The sequence below is a fragment of the Columba livia genome, chromosome 2 (assembly GCF_036013475.1).
Source record: "Columba livia isolate bColLiv1 breed racing homer chromosome 2, bColLiv1.pat.W.v2, whole genome shotgun sequence".
NCBI classification, from domain to species: domain Eukaryota; kingdom Metazoa; phylum Chordata; class Aves; order Columbiformes; family Columbidae; genus Columba; species Columba livia.
In genome coordinates, this window is record NC_088603.1 from 35,003,247 (window position 1) to 35,029,347 (window position 26,101).

The 26,101-nt window shown below is 42.9% G+C and overlaps 1 protein-coding gene across 1 annotated transcript; it reads left to right on the forward strand.

Annotated features, from left to right (window-relative positions):
* The first annotated feature begins 363 nt into the window (after positions 1-363).
* On the forward strand, positions 364-9,656 carry NPY (neuropeptide Y). Its single transcript, NM_001282811.1, is given in 4 exon segments — positions 364-389; positions 563-750; positions 5,867-5,947; positions 9,367-9,656. Coding segments are annotated over 3 exon segments (294 nt in total). The 5' UTR covers positions 364-389; the 3' UTR covers positions 9,392-9,656.
* Positions 9,657-26,101: the final 16,445 nt, after the last annotated feature.

Below are 26,101 nucleotides of genomic sequence, written 5' to 3' on the forward strand. Positions count from 1 at the left end.
TCCCCTTCCCCTGTCGGCTTCAGACACCGGGCAGCAGCTCCACAGCGACAGGCAGACGGGCTCCCACGGCCGGACACGCGTGGCCGGGGCAGCGCCCCACTGCAGCCCGCGGGTGGGATTTGCCGGGACGGTGGTGCGCGGGTGGGGGAGCGGCGGCGCCCGCCCCCTCGGTCCCGCCCGGCCGCGTCCGCGGTGCCCCTCCCGGAGCAGGGGCAGGCGGAGCGGGGCGGGAGGGGGACGGGAGCCGGCGAGGCGTGATCGCCCGAGGCCCCTCCTGCCTACCGGGGAAGCCTTAAAACACCCCGGCGAGGCGCGGAGCCCCGCACTCGGGAGCCCCGACCCAAGAAGCAACTCGCTGAGCCGAGAGCAGCTCCGCTGCAGCCGCCACCGTGAGTGCCGCGACGGGACGGGCATGTAGATGGGCTTGGGTTTGGGGACAGACACGGGGATGGGGAAGGGGAGCGGCTCGGGCCGCTCTGGGGTAGGCCGGGGCGGCCGCGCTGCTCCTGCCGTCGGGGCAGCTGCTGACGGTGGCTCTTCTCCATCCCACCCCGCCGTGCAGATGCAGGGTACCGTGAGGCTGTGGGTGTCGGTGCTGACTTTCGCCCTGTCGCTGCTGGTCTGCCTGGGGACGCTGGCAGAGGCGTACCCCTCCAAACCGGACAGCCCCGGCGAGGACGCCCCCGCAGAGGACATGGCCAGATACTACTCGGCGCTGAGGCACTACATCAACCTCATCACCCGGCAGAGGTAGGCAGAGCGGCCCGGCTAGCATCCCCCTTTCCTGCTCCCCAAGCTGTGTTTCCTTGGTGAGGCTCAGGGAAGGAAAGTGGGGTTTCCCCTCACACCTGGGTGTTTCGCCTTGCTTCTCCCACTGACATAGAGAAAGATGGTGCACAGGCTTCCCTTTAGAGAGTGACAGCTATGCACGCCTGAGTCTTCTCTGGGTGCAGAGGTGAATTTTCACCATCCAAGTTGGAAGAAGTGTCAGGAGTGTCAATACTGCCTCTGCTCTCTCAGCCCTTTCCAACACTGGCACTGCCCCCACTAAAAGGGAGAAAAAACATAACCAACCTGGGAGCTGAAGAGAGTTAGATGGGGCAGTAGGAGCAGTTTCCCACTTTTGTTGCTGCTGGTGAAGATTTTGATGAGAAAAGTGCCACTTTAGCCTTACTGAGGAGTTGTAGTAGTTCAGATGCTTTGTGGTTTGCCAGCTACTTCATGCAGCTGTGAGTGCCGGAAAATCCCACTAGTCCTAACAGAAACTCTCTCAAGATCACAAGCAAGAACCCAAGCCCAAGCTGAAAGAGAAAAGAACATGGCCTGAACCAGCCTGGCTCTAAACTGGCTCTCTGGGGTTGACTGTGCTTGTTAAAGTAGGGGTAAAGGATCAGCCTGATTTGTGACCATCTGTCCAGTTTATACTATGTGATTAATAGAAGTTTCCCCTGAGGTCCCTGAACAGTGTGTGACCCAGAAGAGCTTTGATATATTTATCTATTTGTTAATATCAAAACCAGATGAGAGGTCTAAAATTGGGCTTTCATTTGTCCCTCTAGAAGTCTGAAGAATTAAATTAGAAGGGAGGCTATCGCGTAACTGAGAGCTTTCCCAGCAAACCCATAATGTTGTCTGCCAGTGTACTAATAGCATAATGCAGATGAAGAGGCTGATAGAAATATAGTTCTTCTGTCCTGGACTTTAAAGCAATATTCACAACTTGCTCATGTGTAGGGTGTGCTTCGGTGTGATAGTCTGCGCTCGGATAACTTTTTGCCTAGTTTAATGATAAAATAATTTGATCCTCAAGTTCTGCCCCTGCTGCCCTTTTCCCTTGTGTGCAAGTGGGATCTCCAGGCTGGTCTCTCATCTCTTTTGTTTCTTTCATCTCTGACTTCAAAGGTAGTTCCTGTCCAAACCCAGGTCATATTTAACAACAAACAAACAAAAGCCCCAGAACCAACCAAATGAAAACTTCTGTATTCAGCCTCCACCTGCTTTAATGTTGACTGTATAGCTTTTTTCCTCATTTCTGGAGTGCAAGTACACAGAGTGGGACTGCTTTTGTTCTTCCATGTGGACTTGGGTTCTGAAATGAACCAAAAGAGTTGTTGTTACCAATGGATGAAACAATGCAGAACTTATATGTTGTTCATGTTTCACCTAGTTTTCCCACCCACCCCCTCATATTTAAAGAGAACAGAATTGACCTGGAATTACAATAAAACTGGCAGAAAAAAACACCACAATAGCAATTTCATGATACACATTTTTGACTGCATAGGTTAATTAAAAAAAAAAAAAAAAAAGGTTTGCTGTTTCCACTATGTGCCGAATTAACAGTGCAGAAATAAAGTAATCACCGCCTCCGTTTGGAAAGCTTAACTGAGCTCCTGGAGGTTCCCTGTTTCAGCTGTGACACAGTCACTTGCAGAATGAATCAATAACTTCTGAAGCATTCTGGACTGGTCCAAAAATCGTTTGGTCTGTTTCAGCAGAGCTGCTTGAAGCTTTCTGTTTTGTTTCAGCTCTTTGCCTCTGCTTTTTGTGCTTGGTGCTGGTCGGGAGCCCTGTAATGGGGGAAGGTGAGGGGCCTGGATGCTCGTCCTGCCCCTCCTGATGGTGTGTGACTGAGCTGTGCTTGGCCTCTCACCAGGTCTGGTGCCCGCAGCCTTGTCACTGTGCAGCTGGTGAGATGGAGCAGTAAGAGCACACCAGGAAAGATGAGATTGATGCTTTTTTCCTCTTCAGGTTCATCTGTCTAGCCTTGTATGATGTTTCTGTGATTATGAATAACCTTCTGGCTCATCCTCCTGGCTTCAGCTTCTGACCTAACCAAAGCATTTGAGAGTTGTTCCCGTCTGTTACTGTGATCCACAAGGTCTCCACCCCAACTTCCCTGAAGCTTCCTCCTTCCAGACCATCTTTTCCTTGTCTTTAGACCTTGTCTGTGTGGCTGCTTTGCTCTCTCCTTTGAAATCCTTCTCCTTAGATCCTTAGATCTCCTTAGATCTCAGCTTTAGACACCTGTGCCTGTCAGCTTTATACTCTTCTGAGGTTAGCTGAAGGAAGCAGGTATTTGTACGGTGCAAGTCACCAGGCCTGTTTCAGACTTCTAATTTCTCATGAGATCCCGTGTTCCTTATGTTCCAGGTCTTTGTGACTTAGAAGAGAGTTTAAAGTGATCTGCACAGATGCAGACTCCTACCTTGCAGATGTCTCTGTGTCTTTGGATTAGTCCCAGCTCTGTCCTCAAAGCCATCCTGTGGTCCTTGCCTCATACCCCTCTACTGTACTGTTCAGGGGGCTTAAACTCTAGGCAGGGCAGAGAATATAAAAGTGTGTTTGACTTAGGTGGTACTGATGCTCCCACTTCATGTCAGCACCCTTTAATGTGGAAGGGAGCAGATCTTGAGAGCTTGTTTGTTTGTTTGTTTGTTTTCTTTTTGTGTGTGGGTTTTTTTGTTTGTTTGTTTGGGTTTCTTTTAAGTTTTCTGAATCAGACCCACATGGTTCTTCTGAAATCCCTCAGCTCCCGTTGGCAACCTTGGACACTGGTGGGCTTTGACTCCCAGGACCTAAGTTTTCATAGAAAGCTTGAGATTTCACTAAATCTGAGATACTGTGTCCCTAATCAGAACAAGTATGTTTAATCATCAATCTCTTTGACTTCAACTGGAATTGTGGGTCATCAGGATGCTCGAAAAAAGGCCGTGATGTCTCAAGCTCAGCATAAAACCTGACCAGGTATTTTCACAGAATTTGAAGCCTTGTTCTTTTAAAACAGCAATGATACTTGATGAAAGTGTGGTTTTGTGTGTCCATATTTTTTCAGAGTTGGGCGGGGTAGAAAAGGAGCAAGCACAAAGCAGCTGGAGCAAAGGTCTCCCAAGACATTTGCTTCAGTTAGAAGACATTTACTTTGTCCATGAACCTTTTTTGTTAGGGCTGAAGCATGGTTGTTTCTCAGTGGCAAAACTATGGGCCAGGCAGGAGGCTCAGGCATCTGACATAGGATGCTCTTCCTTGGCCAGCCCAAGTGGTCACAGTCAGCAGCTTTGCTGTGTGAGGGCATGGTGGGTACCTCAGCACAGGCAGCACCACTCGTCTAGCCCAGGTAGTGCAAGGACTCCTATAAAAGGTATCTCTTCAACACAGTCACCTTTATGATTTGACCAAATCTCTGCGCTCCAGAGGGTTGCTACCCACTTCTTGTTCAGACAAAACTTTCTGAGGGATTAGTGAGAGTTTTGCCCAAGTGTAAGCTGTTGAAGCAAGTGGCTGATCTGTTAAATCAATTTCTTTAAAACAACAGCAAATTAGATTCCCCCTCAGTTGAAGTCCAGGTCACATCCATATTAATTGGAATAGGGAACTAGAAAGAAAGAAATCCCTTTGTGGTAATAGAGTGCAAGGTATTTGATTCAGTACCATGCTTGATTGCGTTATTTAATAGCATTTTACTATGTCTGGCTGGTTCTCTTCAAATACTTGCTTTCAGTCAGTTTAGATAAAGAAATTTACTTCAAAAATCTGAAACTGATGTTTTGTCTTTCTACAGAACAGGTGATGTACTAAAATGATCAAGGCAGTGTAAAAATACAAAAACTTGAATAAAATGACTGAAAAGTGAAATATGTTTCCACTTTTCAGTAAGTCATGCCATCAAAAGGTAAAGCTGCTAGTTTTTAAAATGTGGTTTCAGGAGGTTTTTTTGTTTGTATTTTATATATTTTTTTAATTTCCCAAGATTTATATCAAGTAATTGGAGAAACATCTTGATAGCAATGGATAAAATCTATATCCTTAATTACACTTTTCATTTCTCTGGAATCAGAATTTCACTCAAGCAGCATTCACAATGTTGTTATCTGTTAATGTCCTTTGTGATTCAGACTCATTACATACACAAGCTACAAATCATGATCGTAATTCTTTCCAACCAAGGGAGCGTTTGCTTATAGTTATCACTCTTAGGCTAATGAATCCTTATAGTGATGAAGAGTCTGTCGAGCTGGCTGCTCATTGTTGCTTCTGTTTTCTCAGGAAAAGAGAGCAAATGCCTTTCCAAGAATCAGGAATTGCTGTACTTCCAGCTCTTGAGCAACGTATAGTAACCAGGATTTAAGGAAAAAAAAAAAAAAAAAAAAAGAAATAAAAAAAAAAGGCAATAGAAAGACTGCTGTGTAAACACTGGACAAAGGTTCCATTTAATTGAAGAAGGTTCAGAACACTTTTTATCCCACGGCCATGTCCCATTCTCCCCATTCAATAGTGATGATTACCTTGGGGTAGCTCAGTATTTTACAGCTTAATGTGCTATATGTTGGGCAGCCCCAAATGTACTAGCTATCTGAAAAAGTCTTGGCCGGTTCTTTGCATAATAGGGCACATCTGAGTTAGTTTTCTATTCACTTAATAGATAAAATTGACTCCCCATTTACAATACAGCAGCATCTAAAATAATGCGAAAGTTAATGAGATGATGGAACTGGGTTTGTAGGCAGGAATGACATACTCAGCGATCACGTCATGCACACCTTCCTCTCCCTCCATGCTCACATCAGTAAGGTGCAAGGCCTTAGAGTATCCAGAAATAGCCATCAAATTGAGAAATATTCAGAGTTCCTCAATATTATAATGTAACATGATTATGGAAAAAATATATCCAAAGAAATACGTAAGAGTGAGTATTTTCTCATATGGTTAATTCAAGTTAAGTTAAAATTCTTGCTAGAAAGTTGTCTTTATATCTGCTCTGTTCATTTTTTCCTGAAAAAAAAAAAGTCTAGTGGTTCTGTGTTTATTCTTCATTTTTAAAATTGACACATACAAAAATATACTTTTTTTTTTTCTCTTTTCTTAGATATGGAAAGAGATCAAGCCCAGAGACACTGATCTCAGACCTCTTGTTGAGGGAAAGCACAGAAAATATTCCTAGATCCAGGTATGTATGAAGAGGTTTTATAGTGGCTTTCACTTCTCATTTAGACTTGAGAGTTTCATTTCTTATCAATAAATGTGTTTCACAGAGAGAAATCATATGCCACCAACAGCTGGATAAACATGTCCTTAAAAACGTTTTAAATTTCCTTTTTGTTAAGAGCTAGCACCGTCTATGAATGCAAGAATACAGTGTTTCACATTCGTTTTGTACCTACTATTTTACAAAGAGAAAAAAGGCCTTTATATTTCCATTTGCACTTGTTTTAAAATAACAGTGGTGTTTCAAGCAACAGTGGGATTTCAAATGTACATACGATATTTATCTAGTTAGGTAATGACACTTTCGCTCTAATGTAAGGTACTGTAGTAGTGACTGCAGTTTACACAGCTGAAAAGTAATTACGTTAAAAAAGAAAGTTGGAGGGGGAGTTTCGGGTCATGAAAGAAAATATTGGTTTCAATTTTACTCACAATCAAACATGAATGAGCTCATTTTAAGCCTTTACCGATAGCCTGAAGTTTGCTGATGATACTTCTAATGCAGAAACAAAGGTTTTCATAGAATCATAGAATGTCCTGAGTAGGGAGGGACCCACAAGGATCATCGAGTCCAACTCCTGTCCCTGCATATGACAACCCCACAGTTCACACCATGTGTCTGGGGGTGTTGTCCAGTCTCTTCTTGAACACCGTCAGGCTTGGGGCCGTGACACCTCCCTGGGGAGCCTGTTCCAGTGCTCCACCACCCTCTGGGTGAAGAACCTTTTCCTAATGTCCAACCTTAACCTCCCCTAGCACACCTTCCTGCCATTCACTTGGGTTCTGTTGTTGATCACCAGCACCTGCCCATCCTCCTCCCCTTGTGAGGAAACTGTAGCCTCCATGAGGTCCCCCCTCCATCTCCCCTTTTCCAGGCTGAACAAACCAGGTGACTTTAGCTGCTCTTCATACGGCTTCCTCTCCAAACCCTTCACCAATTTCATAGCTCTCTTCTGAACACTGTCTAGTAGCTTAATATTTTTTTTATCTTGTGGCACCCAGAACTGCACACAGTGCTGCAGGTGAGGCCGCACCAGTGCAGAGCAGAGCAACAATAGTCATCTCAAGAGTCATTTAGCAATAGTCATCTCAAGAATCTACAAGCAAAGGCTCTGCACTTTCACCAGCTATGCAAAGGCTTGATTAAACTACCTAAGTATTTCAGCATAATAGTCTGTAGCGCTGAATTTAGGCCATGAGCTTGTCACTGAAATATGACCAAAATTTCTACTGCCATCAAGGAGAGTTGTCCATGACACTTGCTTTTCTTCACATGGTGAGACCATTGGCTTACGGTTTGATGACTAACCACAGCTGCAGGGATGCAGTTTTCTCTGCAGATGCTTATGTAGAAAACTGCATGGAGTGCAGTAAGATGTATTGGACTATTTTGTGTTTGGTAATGACAAGGCGGAACCCTCACATAATGGGAAATTTCCACTGCCATGAATTCAAGGCAACACACAGGGTAGTACAAAGTCTAATTTAGTACAAAGTCTGTAATTTTCACTCCTTCATAACAAAACTTTATGGTTGTTATTATTATTCTTTCAATAATGCTATTTATAACACACCAGGGAGCAAAAACTCATGAGCGAAATAACAAACTAGTCTGCATTTAAGATCAAGAATTGATGAGAAACAGATTTTTATTTTGTACCCCCTGTAACAGCACTTTAGACTAAGTACTGGATTTGTCATTCATCGATGACAATTATGGGAGTACTGGGAACAATGATGTCTAGTTTCCTACAGATACGTTTTCTAGGATAAAACCCTGTATGGATTCTGAACCCCACTCCAGCATTTTCCACCATATGAGGACATAATTCAGTCTTATTTCTACCCAGTCCTGTGTTTCGTGGCACATCAGGAACTTAATATCTCTGAGATATCTGTACCTCTCTCACTTGGCTGAAGTTGTCTAGAGGGTTTGAAAGCTGGTGGGGAAATTAGGGGAGCCAAGCAGGGCTGGGCAGCTCCACACACAGCAAATATACCCAGGTACAGCATGGCTGCCTAAGCCTTCCTCCTGGGGGAAGCCAGGCTGAAGGAATGAAAGGCAGGCTGCTATTATTCTGAACTTAAATTAATGAAATATATGTTTAGAAATACTTACATATGCAGCCACTTATGAAGCAGATGTAATCTGCACTCAGTGAATTAGTGACAGAGAGACGCACTTCATGAGTTCTCAGGAACTGAACTTTGTAACTAAACATTGAGGTATTAATAAACAACTTCATTGTATTCAGCTTGGTTGGCCTGGTTTGGCATTTCACTTTTGCTTAATAAAATATGCCCCAAAGTATTTGGCAATCTAGGAGTATGTCTGACCATAGAAAGAAAGTTTAGAGAGATTCTTATAGAAACTAGTTAAAAAAATAGAAAGTTAAGGAATAAACAAAGAAGGCTCCTTGACCAGAGTACAAGTGAGTTCTTAAAAATGTGTGATGTGGCATGTTTCTGATCTTGTTCATCTTGTGGAGTCATCAGAAAATGTTTGATACTCTGTAACAGAGTGTGTCTCTCCTAATGGTGCCTCTTTAAAAGTTAGGCATCTAGCATGAAGTAGTTGTCTAGGCTGCCTTTGCAGTCACTGTATCTACAAACCGAGCCTTCTATCCTAAAATTGGCAGGACCTTAACTGCTTTCTCAAGGTGCCAATGTCTCTCCAGTGACTGTGGAGGCAGATGTGATGTTTAATCATGACTAAATGCCCAACTTTTAGATGGGAAAAATGATGGCAAATGCATTTCTCCTGGTCTCTCTCCATGTTCTTCCACTTCGTACTTTCTTTTTGTGTAGACAGAACAGCTGTTCACAAGTTGAGGACCTCTGGATCAAATCCTGTCCTCAGCACCCCTTTCAACACATTTCAAATGTTTGATCTGGAGTAGTGGAATATCACAATAATATTTTAGGATGGTGGATATGAACTTCGGTTTTGTTTGAAGGTGCTTACAGCATGACATGATTTTATTTGGCTCAGTGAATTTGCTTTGGAAACTGTTTGCTCCTGAGTTAGAGTGGAAAACATCTCTTAACAATTTTTGTATTTCAACAAATCATAGTTTTTCTAGCTGAATTCATTAAATGCTACTTGATGGCATAAAACAGCTTTGGGGTGAGTCTCAGTGGTATAAAACATACCACGAGGACAGCAGTATGGAGGGGCAAGTTCTGGTTCCAAAGTATAGACTTTCGGTCATCTAGAATGTTTCTGCTTTACTGAGAGTTGCATATACAATCTTCAGCTGTAAATACACATACGTATTCTTTATTGCTGCTATGAAAATTTTAGGTAGTTCTAACTTCGGATTTTTCAGAAGGGTCTTTAAAATGTGTTTAATTTCTTTTTATTAATCATGTGCATTACAGGTTTGAAGAACCTTCGATGTGGTGACGGGATTTTCAGCACACCATCAAAACTTTTCCTAGTTTTCAGTTCACACTCCACGCCTATGAAGCAAACCATAGCATCATTCCCAGTGCATGCAGCCATTGTACTGAATTCTGTAGAGTTTTTCGTTCATCATATTTGTATATAACTTTATTTAAATAAATTATTTGTGCATTCCAAAATATAACATACTAAATGAAAACAACCGTGTCATTGGTGTAGCAAGGAGTTGTTTTAAACTATTAAAACTGAATTATAACCTCTCTCCATTCTAAAGTAGTATGGACAACCATAGTGTCACAGTTATTACAGTAACTAATGTGCAAAGTGGGACAAAGACACCATTTATTGTGGCCTCAGACTCAGCTCAGCTGCTTGATTTATGCAAAACTGTTTAAAATATTTTATCACAGACTATGTAATTTAGGAAAATAGTGTTCTGAGGGGCAATTTTTCAGAATGACCATACTAAAACTTACTTAGTACTTACATTGACATTTGTATTAAAATTAATAGCATTTTCAAAATACAAAGGAATAAGTCACTGCTTAATTCTGCTAACTCTTCAAAACTGTTTTGAAGTTTGGCTGTAAGCCCAAATTAGGAATTCTAAATGAAACAGATGTAACATCTTTGTTTTGGCAATATGCAAAGCAGCACAAAACAATATCTAAAGTAATTCATAAACCAAGACGAATCTACAGCTATTTGTGCCAGAAAAGAGATGTGCAACATTGCCTAAGGCCTTGTAAAGGGGCACACTGATAAACTGCAACCCTTTGGGTATCTGCACTCTGAGCCTCTCTCATTTAGAGTCAGTTATGGTTTCTGTTTCTACCATGAGAAGCTACCAGGAACAGGGAAAAGGGGAAATATTAATATCTCCAGGTTTTTGTTTATTTTCTTTTTCATTTTATCAATTTCATCAGTAGCCTAATGAGAGACTTAGACACAAAACCTATGAAGAAACTCTGCAAGTTTTTATTCAAAGTAAGATAAAATAATGTCAGCACATTACTCTTGTTCTTAAGCGGCTTTAATTCACAGAGATGCATCTTGCAGAATGATCAGGACCCACACTGGGCATGAAATAAATGCTGGTCCTTGGTTCCTGATATTTAGGCATAACTTCTTTTATTTAGACACTATGACTAAACACTGGGTAATAAAGCACATTAAAAGTTCCAAATAGGAGAAGAATGAGTGTGAAGGTTTACTGTGTTTACATCTTGTTCCCGCTTTTCAAATGTTTCCGCATGCCTGTTGCTCCCAGGAGAGCAACTGGCATCAGTGCCAGTAAGTTCCAGATTTCTATAAATGCACACCGGGTGCCTTCGCAAAGCATTACCAGGTTACCCATAGCGGCCAGGTTTTGTGGACACACTGTCTTCAGTAAAGCATAACTTATTTTTCCTTTTCATAAAACATGTGGGTTTAAATGGAATGGGCAAATTTTGCTTTCAGCAGCAGTACTTTCACTTACAGGCTTGTACTATATGTGAAATTGTGATGATGAAGAGTAGTCTAGCATTACAAAGATGTTTGGGGCCCCTGGTACCAACCATTGCCACTCATGGCAGTAAGCGACGATGTTCAGAGGGTCACAAGATGGCCAGAGGTTGCTGAGGCTGGCAGGAGTCCATCAAGTGCAGGCCAGGACCTGCTGGGTTAGAGTCCACATAAAGTTCTGCTTTGAATAAATATTAAAATGAAAACTGGAAATTAGAGAGGTATCTGCTATGTAGTATCTCTAATTCCTGTTAATTCTGACTATCTATATGTATTAATGACCATGTAAATAATTAAATCAGAAGATGATAAAATAAACTCATGTTGCTTAGCACTATCATTACAAATGTGCTTTAGTGGAGAAAGAAAGTGTTAAAGGAGAATTGGTGCCTGCTAATTGCTCATGCTGAGCTGTTCTACTCAATTACCTGAGTTTTCTTGAACTTAAAGAACACTCAACTGTATAGCAAAGCCAGAAAAATCTAAACAATGCCAAGTTTATTACCTTGTAAGCTGCCAGGCTGAAGCAAGGCAAAAGACTTACAGAATATTTATCTATCAATACCATGCTATGATTTTCTTCCTAAAATCTTCCTGTGTTCTCTGGGTCGGACACAGCATTTCTGTAGAAGTCCAGCCTGCTTAGTGCTTAGCTTCCTCATGTGCTTCATATACCACTTTTGACAGGCCAGGACACAGAAAATATTGAATCAGCTGTCCCAGTCACAGGGTAGGCTTAAAAAAATGAGCTGTGAAATAAAGACAAATGCTAGATTTGCTTGGCATCACTTCTGCATTTTGACTTTAGGGTTAACCTCTTCATCGCTTTCTCTCTAACCATGAGAAACAGCCTTGTTTCTAAAACAAAGGCTGAAATTTATGTCAGAATCTGAGGAAGTTCAAGGAGAAACCAGAAATGAGAACCATAAAAGTAGGTGACAGTATTTTCTCCTTTGTTTATTGTGGGTTTGAAATCATGAGGAATGTACATAGGTAGGTGTAAAACATTTAAAAGACAGTCTGCCTTTGCCTTTGGCAATTTCTGTAATATGCGTCACAGTTATGCCCAACTTCAATGTAAGCAAAGAGGCGATCTGGATGACTCCATGTATCTTCTCTGCTAGAAGAGGAAATTCTCTCTATCATTTTCCATCCCCATCCCAGCCCATTGCAATGCTTTCTGCTCTGAAATTCTTCTGCGACAAAAGACACAAATTCCCCAGTCCTCCTCTGATGGGTATTTCCCTTCTCCTCAGCCATGGAGTGAAATGTTGTGCCTGTGACTGGTGTTGAACCAAACTGGGATGGCGTGGGTGCCCCCTGCCCTCCCACTGGCTGCCTGCTGTCCCCTTTCCATGGTGAAGGAGAAAAAACTGCCTGTCAAGCTCAGTTTTCCTCCCTTGTCATCTGAGAGGTGGAAATACCACTCTGGTGGCATGAAGGGGGCATGGACAACCTTCCGCTGGCAGGGCAGCTTTGCTCTGCCAGACAATCCTGAACACAGGGGATCACGACTTGTCAGGGAGGAGAAGACATCCCCACTGCAGCCTTCACCATCACCTGCCAGAAGATGCAGGGAAGCAGAGAGGTGCTGATGATATAGAGCTGGAGAAGATATGGGCACAGTGGATTTGGGAGGTGGGGGCTGTGCTGGTGATGTTGAGGTGGTATTCAAGGTAGGAGTGATCTTGATAGATGTCCTGGCCCCTGGACACAGCAGCACAGGTTGCCCGAAGCAGGCAACTACTCTTCAGCATGAAGATGAAGAAGACAGAATGGGACCCATTGCTGAGACCCAGGGCCCCCTCACAGTGCCCTGTGGTGGGTAGTGCTGCTCCAAACCATCGCATTATGTTGGGGTGAGGTGGGATTTACTTGGTAGCTGGCAAATAAATAAGTTCCAGCTGCAGCATTGAATGTTTTCTGTAGTGGTTTGTGCTGCCTTTCCATGCTCTGCTGGCCCCTCACCTTGCTGCTAAGGGTGAGGTGCCCATCAACCCTCAGCACATGTGGGAGGGGGATTTTTAAGGTGAACTGACCATTGCTCTGTGTTTCCCATGGGATTGCACCTGCTCTTGCATGGCCACATGACCTTCAGGAGTGCCGAGGTAAAATCAACACAGGATCTTTTATCCCCTTCCCACCCTTGTGTTATCACCTGATGACCTTAGCCATTAAAAGTCATCAAACATTTTAAAACAGAATTCAGCAGAAGACGGGCCAGAATTTGTTGTGACAGATTCTCTATTTGTCTGGCGATTTTTTCCTGTGAAAAGCTGAGGTCAGAAGATGAGAAACAGCAGAATACCAGGAATGAGCCACCATGGCTTTGTAATGCAAAAGTTGAGAGAAGAATATGCCTCCTTTGCGCTTCCAAACGGAGCTATTATAAGAAGTGGATGATTTTCACTTTCCTTTGTACAGATGCTTTATATCACCCCCTCTCCTTTCCCCCTCAAAACACAACCAAAAAGCCTAGTCAGAATAAATTCCTTTCAGAAAGGCTTTCATTTTTCATGTATTAAGAAAAAAATCTTATTAGGAAATATTTCCTATAACTTCTTTTCTTTCATTAATTTGTCTTTTCTCTTGACACCAAAAGCATTACAGGTTTTGATTACTTTCAAGGTTCAGTGCAGAATATTCTTCTCTAAGTGGTAACTGAGAGGTAAAGATGCTGTCATCTTCCCACTCTGCACAACTCAACTGTTTCACAAACTTAGAATAACTGTTACTGGATGTTGATAGAATTCTAGTGATGTTCAGCAAGGTATTAAAATGAACAATTTCTGAAACTAAATCCATAACTAATTTTACAGTTAATTTTTTTGTTTGTTTTGTTTGGTCAAAGACTCCAAAACTGCCTTGAGATCTACAAAATGTGTTTCTAGGAATAAGAAAAGGAAAAACTTCTCCTGGGACTGCCCGCTTTTGTAGGTACACAGCTCTGTGAAACAGCTTTAATGGGTGTGAAAGTGTAGCTGATAAAGGAGATGTGAGTAGGCAAAAAAGAAAGTGGTTTATATCAGTCCCTATGCTGCCATCTAAACCAGATGGATCTCAAAAGCAAATGAAAGCTATGGCAGCTATACAGTAACTAAGATGTCTTGTGTGTGAACAAAATAGGTGGATTCTCACCACAGAAAAAAAGAGTTTCTGTATGGATTTCAGTGAAGTCAGAAAACGAAATGCAAAATCTATCACCTGGGGGCAGTTTATGAGCCTGGGATACTTCTTAGGAACCCCAGGGTTATAAACCAATATCTTCCAGTCAATAATTCACAAATTCTGGATTACCACATCACAATTTGAAATAATGTCAGATCTTGCTGTTTAATTTTAATATTTAATAATGTTTTTCTATTAAAAATTACCAAAGTGTAATTTAACACACACAGTAATGAAAATTGAAGAAAAAACCTTTTGCTTTGTTTTGGTGGGTTAGTATGCTGAGCGACAAATTGCTGCTGAGCGGAAATTGGCTAACTAATGCAGTATTCACATCGACCAGTGTATTTTATTTATCTGGCTGTATTGTTATCAGTCATTTATTTATCTGTACTACAGCAGCACCTGGAGACTCCAGATATGGGGCTCATTGTGCTCCAGTCTGTAGGACCATAATAAAAAATAAGCTTAGACTAGAGAGATATTCCGTCCACATGCAAAGAAAGAAAGTGGGGGGAAACTCAAGCTAATAAATAAATACAATATGTAGGTTATAGTGATCCTACTGCACCTGCAGTCTTGTCCTTACAGACTCTTTGATTACAGCAATGAAGAATGTGCTATGAAACAGGTAGTGCAATGTTATCTTGTTTCTAGTTAATATGTGTGTTTGCTAAGCCTTTCCTCATCTATGTTATTTGCTTTTCTCTAATGACCAGCTCTTTGCCAGGCCCAGAGACCTTTCAAACTACATTTAGCCTGGACCTATAAGCAGCTCCCACCTGCCTATGTTGGACACCCACTCCAGTCTTGCACTCGCTGCAGATCATGGACTCTCACTAAACTGTGATTAAATTCAAGATTTTAAACACACCCCAGGCCAGTCCAGTCCTGAGGGTACCCACCACCCACTTTAGCCTCAGCCTGGGGCCAGGCTATCTGTGCTGGTTACAGAGAGTACCACTACCAGACTGTGGTGTTAACTGGGTATACTCTGAATCGGAGAAACTGGCTGGAGATAAATGTTGTGCGTGATTTGTTTTAGCGTATCTTGAAGTTGTTATTGCTGGTTGTTTAGATTTAGGGCCATTTTTTGAGTTTGAGTTAAGGCACAACCGGACCTGCCTTTTAGACAGGTAATTCTGTAGTGTGTAACGGCAGACTTATTGCTTGTTCTTGATTTGTTAGATGCTCTTTGCTGCGCACATGAAAGGCTCTTTGCTGTGCACATGAAAGGCTCTTTGGGTAATGCAGAAGAAGAGCAGAGACTGCAGGTGGCATCTCTGCCTGGAGCCCTGTATGGGGCCAACAACCAGGGCAGATAACAAGAATAAGAATGAAGACTCCTGAATTACCATGGTCTTCCATAAGAGAACCTGGACCAGATGATCAAACACAATTATGTGCCCAGACATGCAGATGGACAACCTGTAGGATTTTTTTAAAGCACTCCTAACTCCTGATGATCCATGACTGCTTAAATGCATAGCGAGATCCCATGGGCCACCTCAAGTTATATGATTGCGCCTAAATTCACAATAAGCTTTGTGGATATAGGATCTATGTTGTGGACTCTCACACAGGGACTGGTGGTCAGCTCAGAGGATTTAATACTGCATTGTAAATCTCATTTTCCTGTGCACTGGATAGAGGGTCCTGGGCTGCTGATACCGTTAACATCTCTGTCTTTCAGGTGTGAGTCTCAAGATGTTTAAGTACCTTTGGTAACATGGCTGGAGGCATCCCACCTTCAAAAAAGTGGAATTGGTGGGAGCAGGAGAGCCATGAGATGTTCTTGCAGAAGCAGGTGACGGTGACCAACACTGAACACAGCTGTAACAGCCTGCCCATGACAGCTGTAAATCAACTGCCTCTCATGGAGGTACAAGGGTGTGAAATGCTCTTTGTCAAAGAAATATGTTTGTATCAATTAAGAATGAGGGCTTAGAAAACTCTGTGTAAGCACGTGACCACCCCTTTCAGAGATCTTTCATACTTTTCTTTCCACAAGTTCCTGTGTCCCATTTTCAGGCTTCTTTTTCTTTAAAAAGCGCCTTCTTAGTTTCTGTTCTGGGTTTGGTTTCTTTTATATGGCAGAAAAGAGGGATTGCAATTTGATGTTATTCTGCCTTTATGATGCAAATTATTTTTATAGCCAGGGATGATTTTCTTGAATTTATCCATTCACTCACTCTACCGTGTTCCTGATGATTACTGTTGTTCAAGTTATCTTCCCCACTGAAATCAGCTGGAAATACTGTCTTTCCACACATCCTGTAAGAAATCCTGTTTTATCAGTAATGGCACAGATTTATTTATTTTTTTTTTTAAATAATTGCTCCACTACTTCTTTCACTTCATTTTGAAACTTGAAGGTGGATTCTTATTAAGTCATCTAAACCAAGAAATAAAATTAATTAATTGAATATTAATAGTCAAAAGGCTTGGGCACTTTTTGTATGGCCAGCCTTTTCTAAGCAGGAAGAGTCAAAGTTAAATAATCAGATCAATCAGGAGTATTAACTTGCTTTTAAAGCACTGGCATTAGAAACATTTTAACTTTGTCCTCAGTTGTTTGTTGCTTTCCAAACAGCAGCTGGAAATGGCAGAAAATTACTGACTTTTGATGTGAAGCTTTGCGTTGCTGCACCAGGGCCTTAACTTGAATCTACTTTTGAAAGATGAATTGCATTTAGAACTGCTTAAAAATGCATCTTAAATTGGCTGCCTTATCTGTCTTAGCCAGAAGTGTGTTTTAAATTTCCCCACAGGTGGACGGTGGTACCCGGCTCTGTTGCAGCTCTGCACACGTCAGAGTGTCTGAGCTTCAGCTCTCATGGTGACTGTCACAATAGGCTGTGAGGACTAAAATATATTTCCTGTAGCGTGAGTCAGACCTGGGTATTAATAATGAGCTGCATTTAAGTGTGAAGAAATCATTTTTCATTTCGTTTATCAGTTCTGATTTACCAGCTTCTTTAAAAAAAATACCCAGCCCCCCTGAAAATCACCTGCAACAAAAAAGAGGTTTGGCTTCATGTTCTCTCAAGGAAATGGGCTGAGATGATGTGCTGCTATATTTAAATTTTCTTAAGCGTGTTTCTCCCTGACCAAGTGTTACTCCAGGCACTCAGTTAATGTCGCTTCTATTCACGTCGCCCTCCTTCACTCCTCAGACTGCTAACAGTCTTTTTCTCTTTTCTATCATTTGATAGGAAACCTGCCCCAAAATTCAAAGCTTTTCAAGGGGCCTTTGGCTGTCCCCAGGCCAGGTCACACAGAAAAATGTCAGCTACCCTACAGCAGAACAACCAAACGTGCAAAACTATAAGCCCTTCCTTTTGAAGTGTACCTGAGGGCATGTATGTACATTTATGCTTTAAAATGTAGTTCAGGTACCTTAGATTGATGTTTCTCATTTCTTCACCAATGGGACAGCTATTATTCACGCAAGGCTGGCTTACAGGCATTGCATTCACCCAGCCCTCTACCTTCCCTGGTAGTTGTTACAGTTGCTAACAAAGCAGGCCATTTTTATATGGAAAAGCTGTATTTCTACTGCACATTTTTACCTCTTTTAACGTAACTTAGAAGTAAGAAAAGTTAATGACGTGATTTTGGCAGCCACGCAGGTTTGTATGCTACAGCCATATTCTTTAAACTTGAAGTACCTTACCCCACGTACAATGCAACAGAGTGGGCTTTTCCCCGGTGCTGCTCAGATGCTTACCTACAACCTGTCAAACTTGCAGTGTAACGACAATTCCTATTATTTGAGTTAATCAGGTAACCTGGAGCAAATCTAAATCAGATAGAAAAACTGTCACTTGGAAATATCAGAAATTAATTAATAGGATTTTTTTTTTTTAAGTGACTGGAGAGAATTTTACTGTAGATCTTGAATGAGTGGAAATCTGGCTGCTATTCCAGCAGTAATTAGAAACCTATGCTTTCCCCTTTTTCACTGTGGTAGGAAGTGCCTTATAAAGGTGGACACTTAGTTGTGATGGTTGCCAGCTGCAGCAGAGAATCAGCTCCTTGTTGCTCTGTATCAACATACTGTGGCTGCCTTACTATCTTAGCAAGATTTTGGCTTAGTCGCCCTGTGGGAACTACAAATTCCAGGCAGCTAGTGTTGGAAAGGTACATGGCTAACTTGGGTTAATACAGGTTGCTAGCAGCTCTTTGCAATTCAGCGTGAAGGCTGTGGTGAGGGATGGCAAAAGTCCTTTGAGCTTTAATACAACATGCTGGCCATGGAAACCTGGTGAACAAAACCCCACTGAAGCACACAAAGAGGTAAAAAATTATTCAAAGAAACTGTTATGTCCTATGATTTTTGGGGAGCACATATATTTTTGCCTATGCAAACTCAAAGTGGAGACATTTCATTGAAAGGGTTGGCAAATATCCAAGGTGAAATGAGACAAAGGTGGACTGGGGTTTCATCCTTAAGTGGCCACCAAGCCACTGGCAGTTCTGAGGGACAGGAACAGGTATCAGCCCCTTCCCTGCCCTTTTCCCCTATCTTCATCCTCTTCTTGTGCATTTCAGTTGGGCCACCAGTGCTCAGGTACTACCAGCATCTATGTTCATGTGAATTTGTGGTAATCATGGGAATAGAAGAATGTCACCAGTCAATTAGTCATTTCATCTTCCTTTCTCAGCAAGGGTATTTCTAGCTGCATGTGAAGGAAACTATGAAATGTGTGCCTGGATGCTCAGGCAGGGGAGGCTTCTAAAAAGGCTTGGCCTGCTGCTTGCTAAAATACCTTGGGTTTTAATTCTATATAGTGAATGTGGAAAGAGGGTGGAAGGAGCTGGTTCATGATTTTTGGGTGCTCATCTGGAAACAAATGCTTCTATTCAGCCTTATTCCCCCTCCCCTCTGTACACTTTCAATCAGTTGTGAGGGAAGGGCCCCAGAAACTTTTCTGTGTCAAATCTGTGCTAGCACATGAGAGGAAGCTGTACACAGCTCTCACCTCACCAAAACGGCTCAGCTGGCCAAACCCAGACCTTTGATGCCCAAACTGGGACCCCTGCCAAGCCCCTATAGTTTGTCAGTAATGGTAATACCAACTCTTGTTCTCACACATTGCATTCTTGGATTTTTTTGGACTATCCTCACCTACAGTGTGGAAGTAAATGTGATCAGAAAGGCTGTACTGAAAAACACATAAGCAAAATTCACAGCACCCTAGATAATCAGTATTTGTGCTCTGAAAAGAGCATTTCTTCTGCGTATTTCATGTGGCTCCTTTTTATGTTAAAAAGATGTATGTAAAATCATGGGATCCTTACTTTTTTATGTTACTGTTTGTGTACTAAAATGATTTTTTACAATAAAATAAAGAACAGAACCCCAGTGGGGTCATTCAGTGAATCAGCTAGAGGAAAACATATTGGCACACCTCAGTGTTTTTATGCCTCTTTCTTAGTCCATCTAGCATAGCCAGCTATTATAGCACTAAATTCAATTCAATGTTTTTAAGTCTTGTTGTGGCAATTCCTATCTCTGTCTAGGTAAGCAGTTTCATTAATACTGTGTATGCTCTGTGTAACAGTCTCTGCTTTCTTCCCATATATAATAAATGCTGTTTTGAAAAGTACAGCTCAGAAGAATACTAAGCAGAAAACTGACCTCTCACCGGGCTGTAGTATAAATAGCATTGGGAACATTTCTGTGATGAAGAGGTGCTTCCAGAAAAACAGGTGTAATGGCATATAAAAGCCACTTTATGATAATTTTACATGTCCTCAGATATTCGGCATTCTGCTGGACCCTAATGGGTATGAAATGGCACTGTAGGCTGTGGAGATGTCCTTTGCAACCTAAACATTCCAATAGCAGGATACCTGAGAAGCTTGTACTAAAAAAACCCTCTCCCGATGTATAGCAGATCTATGTTTTCTTGGGAAGAACCTCTTAGGACTCTTATACATTGATCCTTTCTCCATTTACATTTTCACCAGGAATGGTCCATCATTCACTCCTTTCCTGACTTGACCCAAAGCTTGACCTGTTCTACCCAGTGCCCTAAAACTACTCAGTGGAGGCAACAGCTCTGCTGCCCTGAGGGGTCCTGAGCACAAGTATAAGAGGCACAAGCAGGTAGAGAAGAACCTGTGTGGAGAGGGGTGGAAATAGTGATTTCACCCCTCAGTCCCTAGTTGGCCTGGCCCCTCAGGGGCTGCAGAAGGAGAGAGATTTCAGAGGAGCAGAATGAACCATGGAGGCGATGGGGCATTTCTTGGGGTGGGAATTATTTGAAGAGAGACCACAGACCTGTGGCTTGCTTGCTTGTCAAAGCTGATATGGCTCCCGCCCCAGCAGAAAAATGGTGCAAGGCACCTTAGCAGGGAGCCAAAAGTAAATAATGCACAACTTCAGGGTCAGTATGACAGATGCACCCCCAGTCAGTGCTGCACCAGGTGATCCCCAGGGGGAACACTCCCCCCTTTCTGGGTACAGTGTGGTGTATCTACTGCCACCAAGATAATTAGATCTAACAGTCTTTATGCTTGCATGAAGCAGAATTTTTGCAAATCCCCCAACTGTCAGCTGCCTGTCCAGAAAAAAAAACAAACAAAACCACAGTTAACAAACCTGAACGCTTTGGGTGGTGACTTCACTGTCATTATGTTAGCAGGATTCGGGTGTTACACCTCACTGGTCAGTGAGTGGATCACATATTTTGGCAGATTCACTCACTTTGTCTATGCCCCTTGTTGAAGTGAATGTGATCAGACATTTCTTCTATATTGTTTAGAGAAAAGCTCAAAGGGAAATACTTGGAGAGTGCAATGACCTCTTAAGTTGCCTGATTGGTGGCTGCAGCTGTTTCCTTTGTGTGAGTGCAGGCAGGAGTGGTGATTCATGCACTGGATGACTCTTGTATTTGATTTGCTGTGAGCTGCTCTTTTGCACCCTCCTGCATTCACCAAGGCATTGTCAGATTTGGGGCCCTCAGCCAGAACATCTCAATGCGGCAGGTGGAGACACAGATGCACTCAAACCTTGGAAAAGCTGTTTCAAGGCTGCAAAGGACCCATCAGTGCTACGAAAAAAGCAACAAGATGCTGAGTTTCTACTAATCAGGTTAAGCTAGGAGGCTAGAAACATGCATGTTTAAGGAGTATCAAGCAAGTTCCTATGTTTTAAAATATGGATCTGGAAATCTACTTCCAGAAAGGTTTGGTGGGTGCCAGCTCATGCAGCCTGAGCATCACTGCCTATGCACAGCTCCCATGGTGGTGAAAGTGGGGTGGGGGTGGGAGGCGTTGACACACCTGGGGCAGAATTTGGCTTTGAGGTTTGCAGGGTACCAGACTTGTTCATTGTTTTGCATAAAAAGCATATCAGAAATGGGTAAGTACATCGTGTACTAAGGCCCTGTCATTCCTGGAAATGCTGTGTAAATCATGGGGCTGTAAACTCCTGTACTGAACAGCAGAGGATGTAGGTGACTTACAAGGACATTGGTAGAATGGCAATCTTTAGATAATTTCTGGAACAAAACCTAAAAACTGCTGAAGTACTTCAGGCAAATTATAACACCCACCTTACATGTTAATGCCACCTTAAACTGTATTCTGCATCAGTCAGCTGTGGGAGGAGATGACATAAACAGACAATTAATGTTTCTTTTCACTTGCCAGTTAAGATTGAAAAATGTGGTCACTGAGCTGTCTTTTTCTGACATTTTCTTAACAGCTTCACACTTTGCAGAGAAGTTGCCACCAGTCCCCATGCTAGAGCTGTGCTACAAGCAATGGGGGGAGCCTCTTTGCTTTACTGCATGGACTGTCAGCATTCACGAGCACCACATGTGTTTCCACTGACTGTGGAACTCCCTGCTCATTGTCTGGGGCCACATGTTTTACCAGGTGTGGTGGGATTGGGGTTTCTGAGGGCTGGAGAAGGTTTCCCTCTCCCCTGGCTGGTCCCATGCAGGGCTCTTTTGGGGCAGTCCTGCACTCAGGGCCACCCAGAGATGGACAGGAAAAGACCTCTTCAGCATCAGGAAGCTGTGATGGCTGGTAGTTGCACCATTTTGACCTACCCTTTGAGCCTATTTAAGCTGTGTTTGTACTCAAAGTACTCTGTAAGTACAAATTACAATCTGTGATTGAATACTTCAGGGTGCAATGTTCTCTGGAGCAAACCCCACCTTTCCTCTCGTGTTCATCACAGCACAGACTCAGCTACCTGGAAGCTTTGGGCTGTCTCCCATTCACTGCTCTATGTCAGGCACCTGGTAGTGAGTTACACCAGCAATTTCAGTTTTTTAAGCAGAACTCTTTAAAAGGGTTTTTTGTTCCACAGCTGTCATATGCACTGTCAGCAGTGACTCTGTGCGTACTGACAGGCTGAGCTCAAGATACTGTTGTCTTGCAGGAGGCGGGTGGTGGGAAAAAAGATCTGTCTTTTATAAATATATTTTGATAATTGCATTTACCCAAATCGCCTTTGTGTCCTTTCCAATTCCCTTCTGAAGACGAGAGTGTTAACAAAAGGAAGTCTGATATTTTATCGCTATTGGGATAACCAGATGTCTGACTTTTCGATCATAATTTAGTTGTTGGGTTTTTTTTAAATGTCATACATATTGAGTGTGATTGAATTTCTGCCAGAATTTTATTAGATAATTGGCACAGTACTTCTCCCATCAGTGAGATACTGAAGAGAAAATGCAGCAAAGGAAGGAAAAAATAGGAAGATGGAAGAAACAAATTGCAAGAAAAGAAAACTGAAATAGCAATCTAAAAGGCAAATAGGTTTTTAATAAAAGGAGTGTGAATCACAGCCCAGCATCAGCTTTGCAGCTCAGTTTCACTCCATTAAACTATGGTCTACATTGAAAAAACAAGCCTCCAGGTGCAACTTGTATCTGATCTAGTTACCCTGCTTCAGCCTCCTCTATAGACAGTCTTCTTTTTATTCAAAACACTCTTTCTCCCAATAATGGAGGTCTGATCTAAACTTAAATCAGCATAATTTCAATCTAATCACTAATTACATCTACTGAAGCCTGGGTCCATGCTGGTGGCACAGTCAAGCAACCCTGCCCCTCTATAAAACGGGTTCTCTGGTTTCCTTGGTAGAACTGGGGCAAGCTGCTTCCTGCAGATTTTGCTATTTAAGCTAATCTAGCGTAAGGGAGGGACGAACACACCGCAGGGAGGTGAAGCAGTGTGTCAGCCCTCCTGCAGCAATGCCCCGGGTGCACATCTGTGTCTGCAGCACTTAGGAGTTGTGCAACAGCCTCTCAGCTGCCTTGAGTGGGTACAAACATGCCCAAAGGTGGTTACTGGGGAACCACTGATGCACTTAGGGCTCAGCAATTGTTCATCTGGTTGTAGCCAAAGTCACTCTTTTCTGACTGAAACAAAAATGCTCTGCAAAGATTTACTCTGGTCAAGCTGTGCAAATTTTCCACAAAGAAAAAGCAGAGAGGGGTGTGCAGCAGCTCTGGTTGTCAGATGTGTAGTAGTCTGAAGAGAATTTAATGAGTCTAAGTAAATAAGCTTGATAACTCCCTTTAACATTGCTGTAAACAGGTGTTAAAAGCCTATGGTGAAGAAGGGATTATATGCATGTGTGCATATATCCTTCCACTAGAGTGAGTAAACACAAGATGAAACCAGGCCAGAGGGCTGCAAACACAGATGACCATGTACCGATCAATTTAAATGCAACCTGGAGAGGAACCGGTTTTAAAGCATAATAAAAAGAAAACATGGATTTTTGTACTAATGAAGCCATTAGTCATACTACAAGAAAGGTGTATCAGAAAGAGTGTTAGCAAAACCAGAAATCACCTTTTTGGAGGAAACTGTATTTCTTGAAGGGCAGTAAGGAAAACTAGAAACCTTCTTATTCTGATCACATTAACTTGACCACATACAGAGCTTTCAATAGGTAGCAACCTATGACATCAGAATTGTACATACAGTACCCATCAGTTAGCAGTGCTCTGAGTTTGTATAAGTAAAGGTGTACAAGCATACGTTTTATATATACATGTATCTGTGTACATACACAAGCTTACATGCATGTATGCATGTAAATATTGTTTTATTGGCATTTAAGGGACAGACACTTCTGCTTCTGTTTGGTGGTGTAATCTCCTGCTTCTTCTCTTGCTTGTTTTTGAGTCGGCAGCCAACTACTCCTATTCCCCTCCTCCAGGTGCAAGAGAGGTTTTGTTTGGCAGCAGAAAGCAATGTGAGGAACGCTCAGCAGTTCTGGAGAAAAGCTAGAAAAGGTGGCCTGCTTTAATCAGATCTGCATTTCCCAAAACTCCCTTCCCTTCCCTTCCCTTCCCTTCCCTTCCCTTCCCTTCCCTTCCCTTCCCTTCCCTTCCCTTCCCTTCCCTTCCCTTCCCTTCCCTTCCCTTCCCTTCCCTTCCCTTCCCTTCCCTTCCCTTCCCTTCCCTTCCCTTCCCTTCCCTTCCCTTCCCTTCCCTTCCCTTCCCTTCCCTTCCCTTCCCTTCCCTTCCCTTCCCTTCCCTTCCCCCTCTCAGGTGTGCTCTCTTCTACTTTTATCCTTTAGCTTAAAAAAATTCTAGTATCTATTTTTTTGGGGGAGACAAGGGCGTATTCATAGTAAGTAAAGAAAAGTATTAATCACATTATTCTAGGAAGTCAGACCATATATCTTAATATTTTCAAAGATCACTTAATCATTTTGTTCCCTTCCCCCAAAGGGAATCAGATCACTAGCCACTTTGCTGCACCCTAGGGCTGTACAGCTTTTTTTCAGTCTCTCTATGGTTAACCTCTTTGTCATAATATTGATTTTTAACAAAAATATCCTTTCTGCCTTACTTAACTTTGACATGCCACAGAGCCCTGTAACTATAGCTATCTTTAGATCATTGTCTAATTTTAGTATTTGAAATTAAGTTACTATGTCTAATCAGCTCTTCCCAGAAGTGCCTTACTAAAGCCATGCAAGGGTTCATTAAGAAACCCATATGACTTCAGATTTGCCTCATGAGGGATTCTCTCAAACCCCAAAATTACCGACAGCATTTTGAAAGAAACTACTTGTGACAGCCTCCCTTCCTCCCCATGCCTCTCTGAAGAGCATGGCAAAGCCTGAGAGGCTGCAGAGCCCGTGCAAAGCAGGGGTTGGCTGTGTGCAGTGTCTGCTGGGAGCAAGGGGGGCTGCTGAGCTCCAGAAGACCCAGGAGAGGAAGAGGTGGCAACATCAGGGACCTATGCTGTTGATGGAAGAGCTGTCAGGGACAGTCAGCCCCACCCTACAGACTCTGGCATCAAATTGCTGGGATCTTGGTTGGATGCAAATATGCACACAGGGTCTGGTCTTGGCTGTGAGGGACATGTGCCCATGGTAGCTGCACTCCCTGCAAGGTGTCTGAGGACATACACCGTCCCAGCAGCTCAGCACTGGCTGCAGGAGCACATCCCAGAGGCTGGGCACCTGCTCTGGTCTCAGCTGTCACCAGTTGCTGTGGCCTGTTCCCTCTGCTCTATTCTGTCCCTATGGAGATCACACCCACCAGCTGTGATCCCGGCTCATAACCCTCTGAGTGCCTACACAGCAGTGCTGCACCACCAGGTCTGCTCTGTAACTGTCTGGTAAAAGTTCACACAAGCTCCAAAGAGCGTAAGTGCCACCTTTGGAGCACACTGCATCCTCTGCAAGGGGCAGTTTGCCTCTGCCGTGGCCTGGAGGATGAGGAGAAGGTGTCCTGTCTAGGGAAACACCCTGAAGAGTGTCAGGAACCCTCTGGGAGATAGGCAGGATTTTGGAACAGAGAGAAACTCCCCAAGCCCTGGTTCGCAGGGCTCTCGAGGAGCTGACTAATGTAGTTGCTTGCTGCTTTGTACTTCTCCCTGGCAAAGGGAGATGATCTCAGTGCCCAGGTCCTGCCCCAAAACCAGCTCATGCACTATGGCAAGATCTTGGTTGTGGTCAATATGCAGACCAGGGCACCAGAGACACTTCAGGACAGTCCTCTCCATCCTCCGTGCCACAGCTTTTTACCAAGCTGCTGTACCATC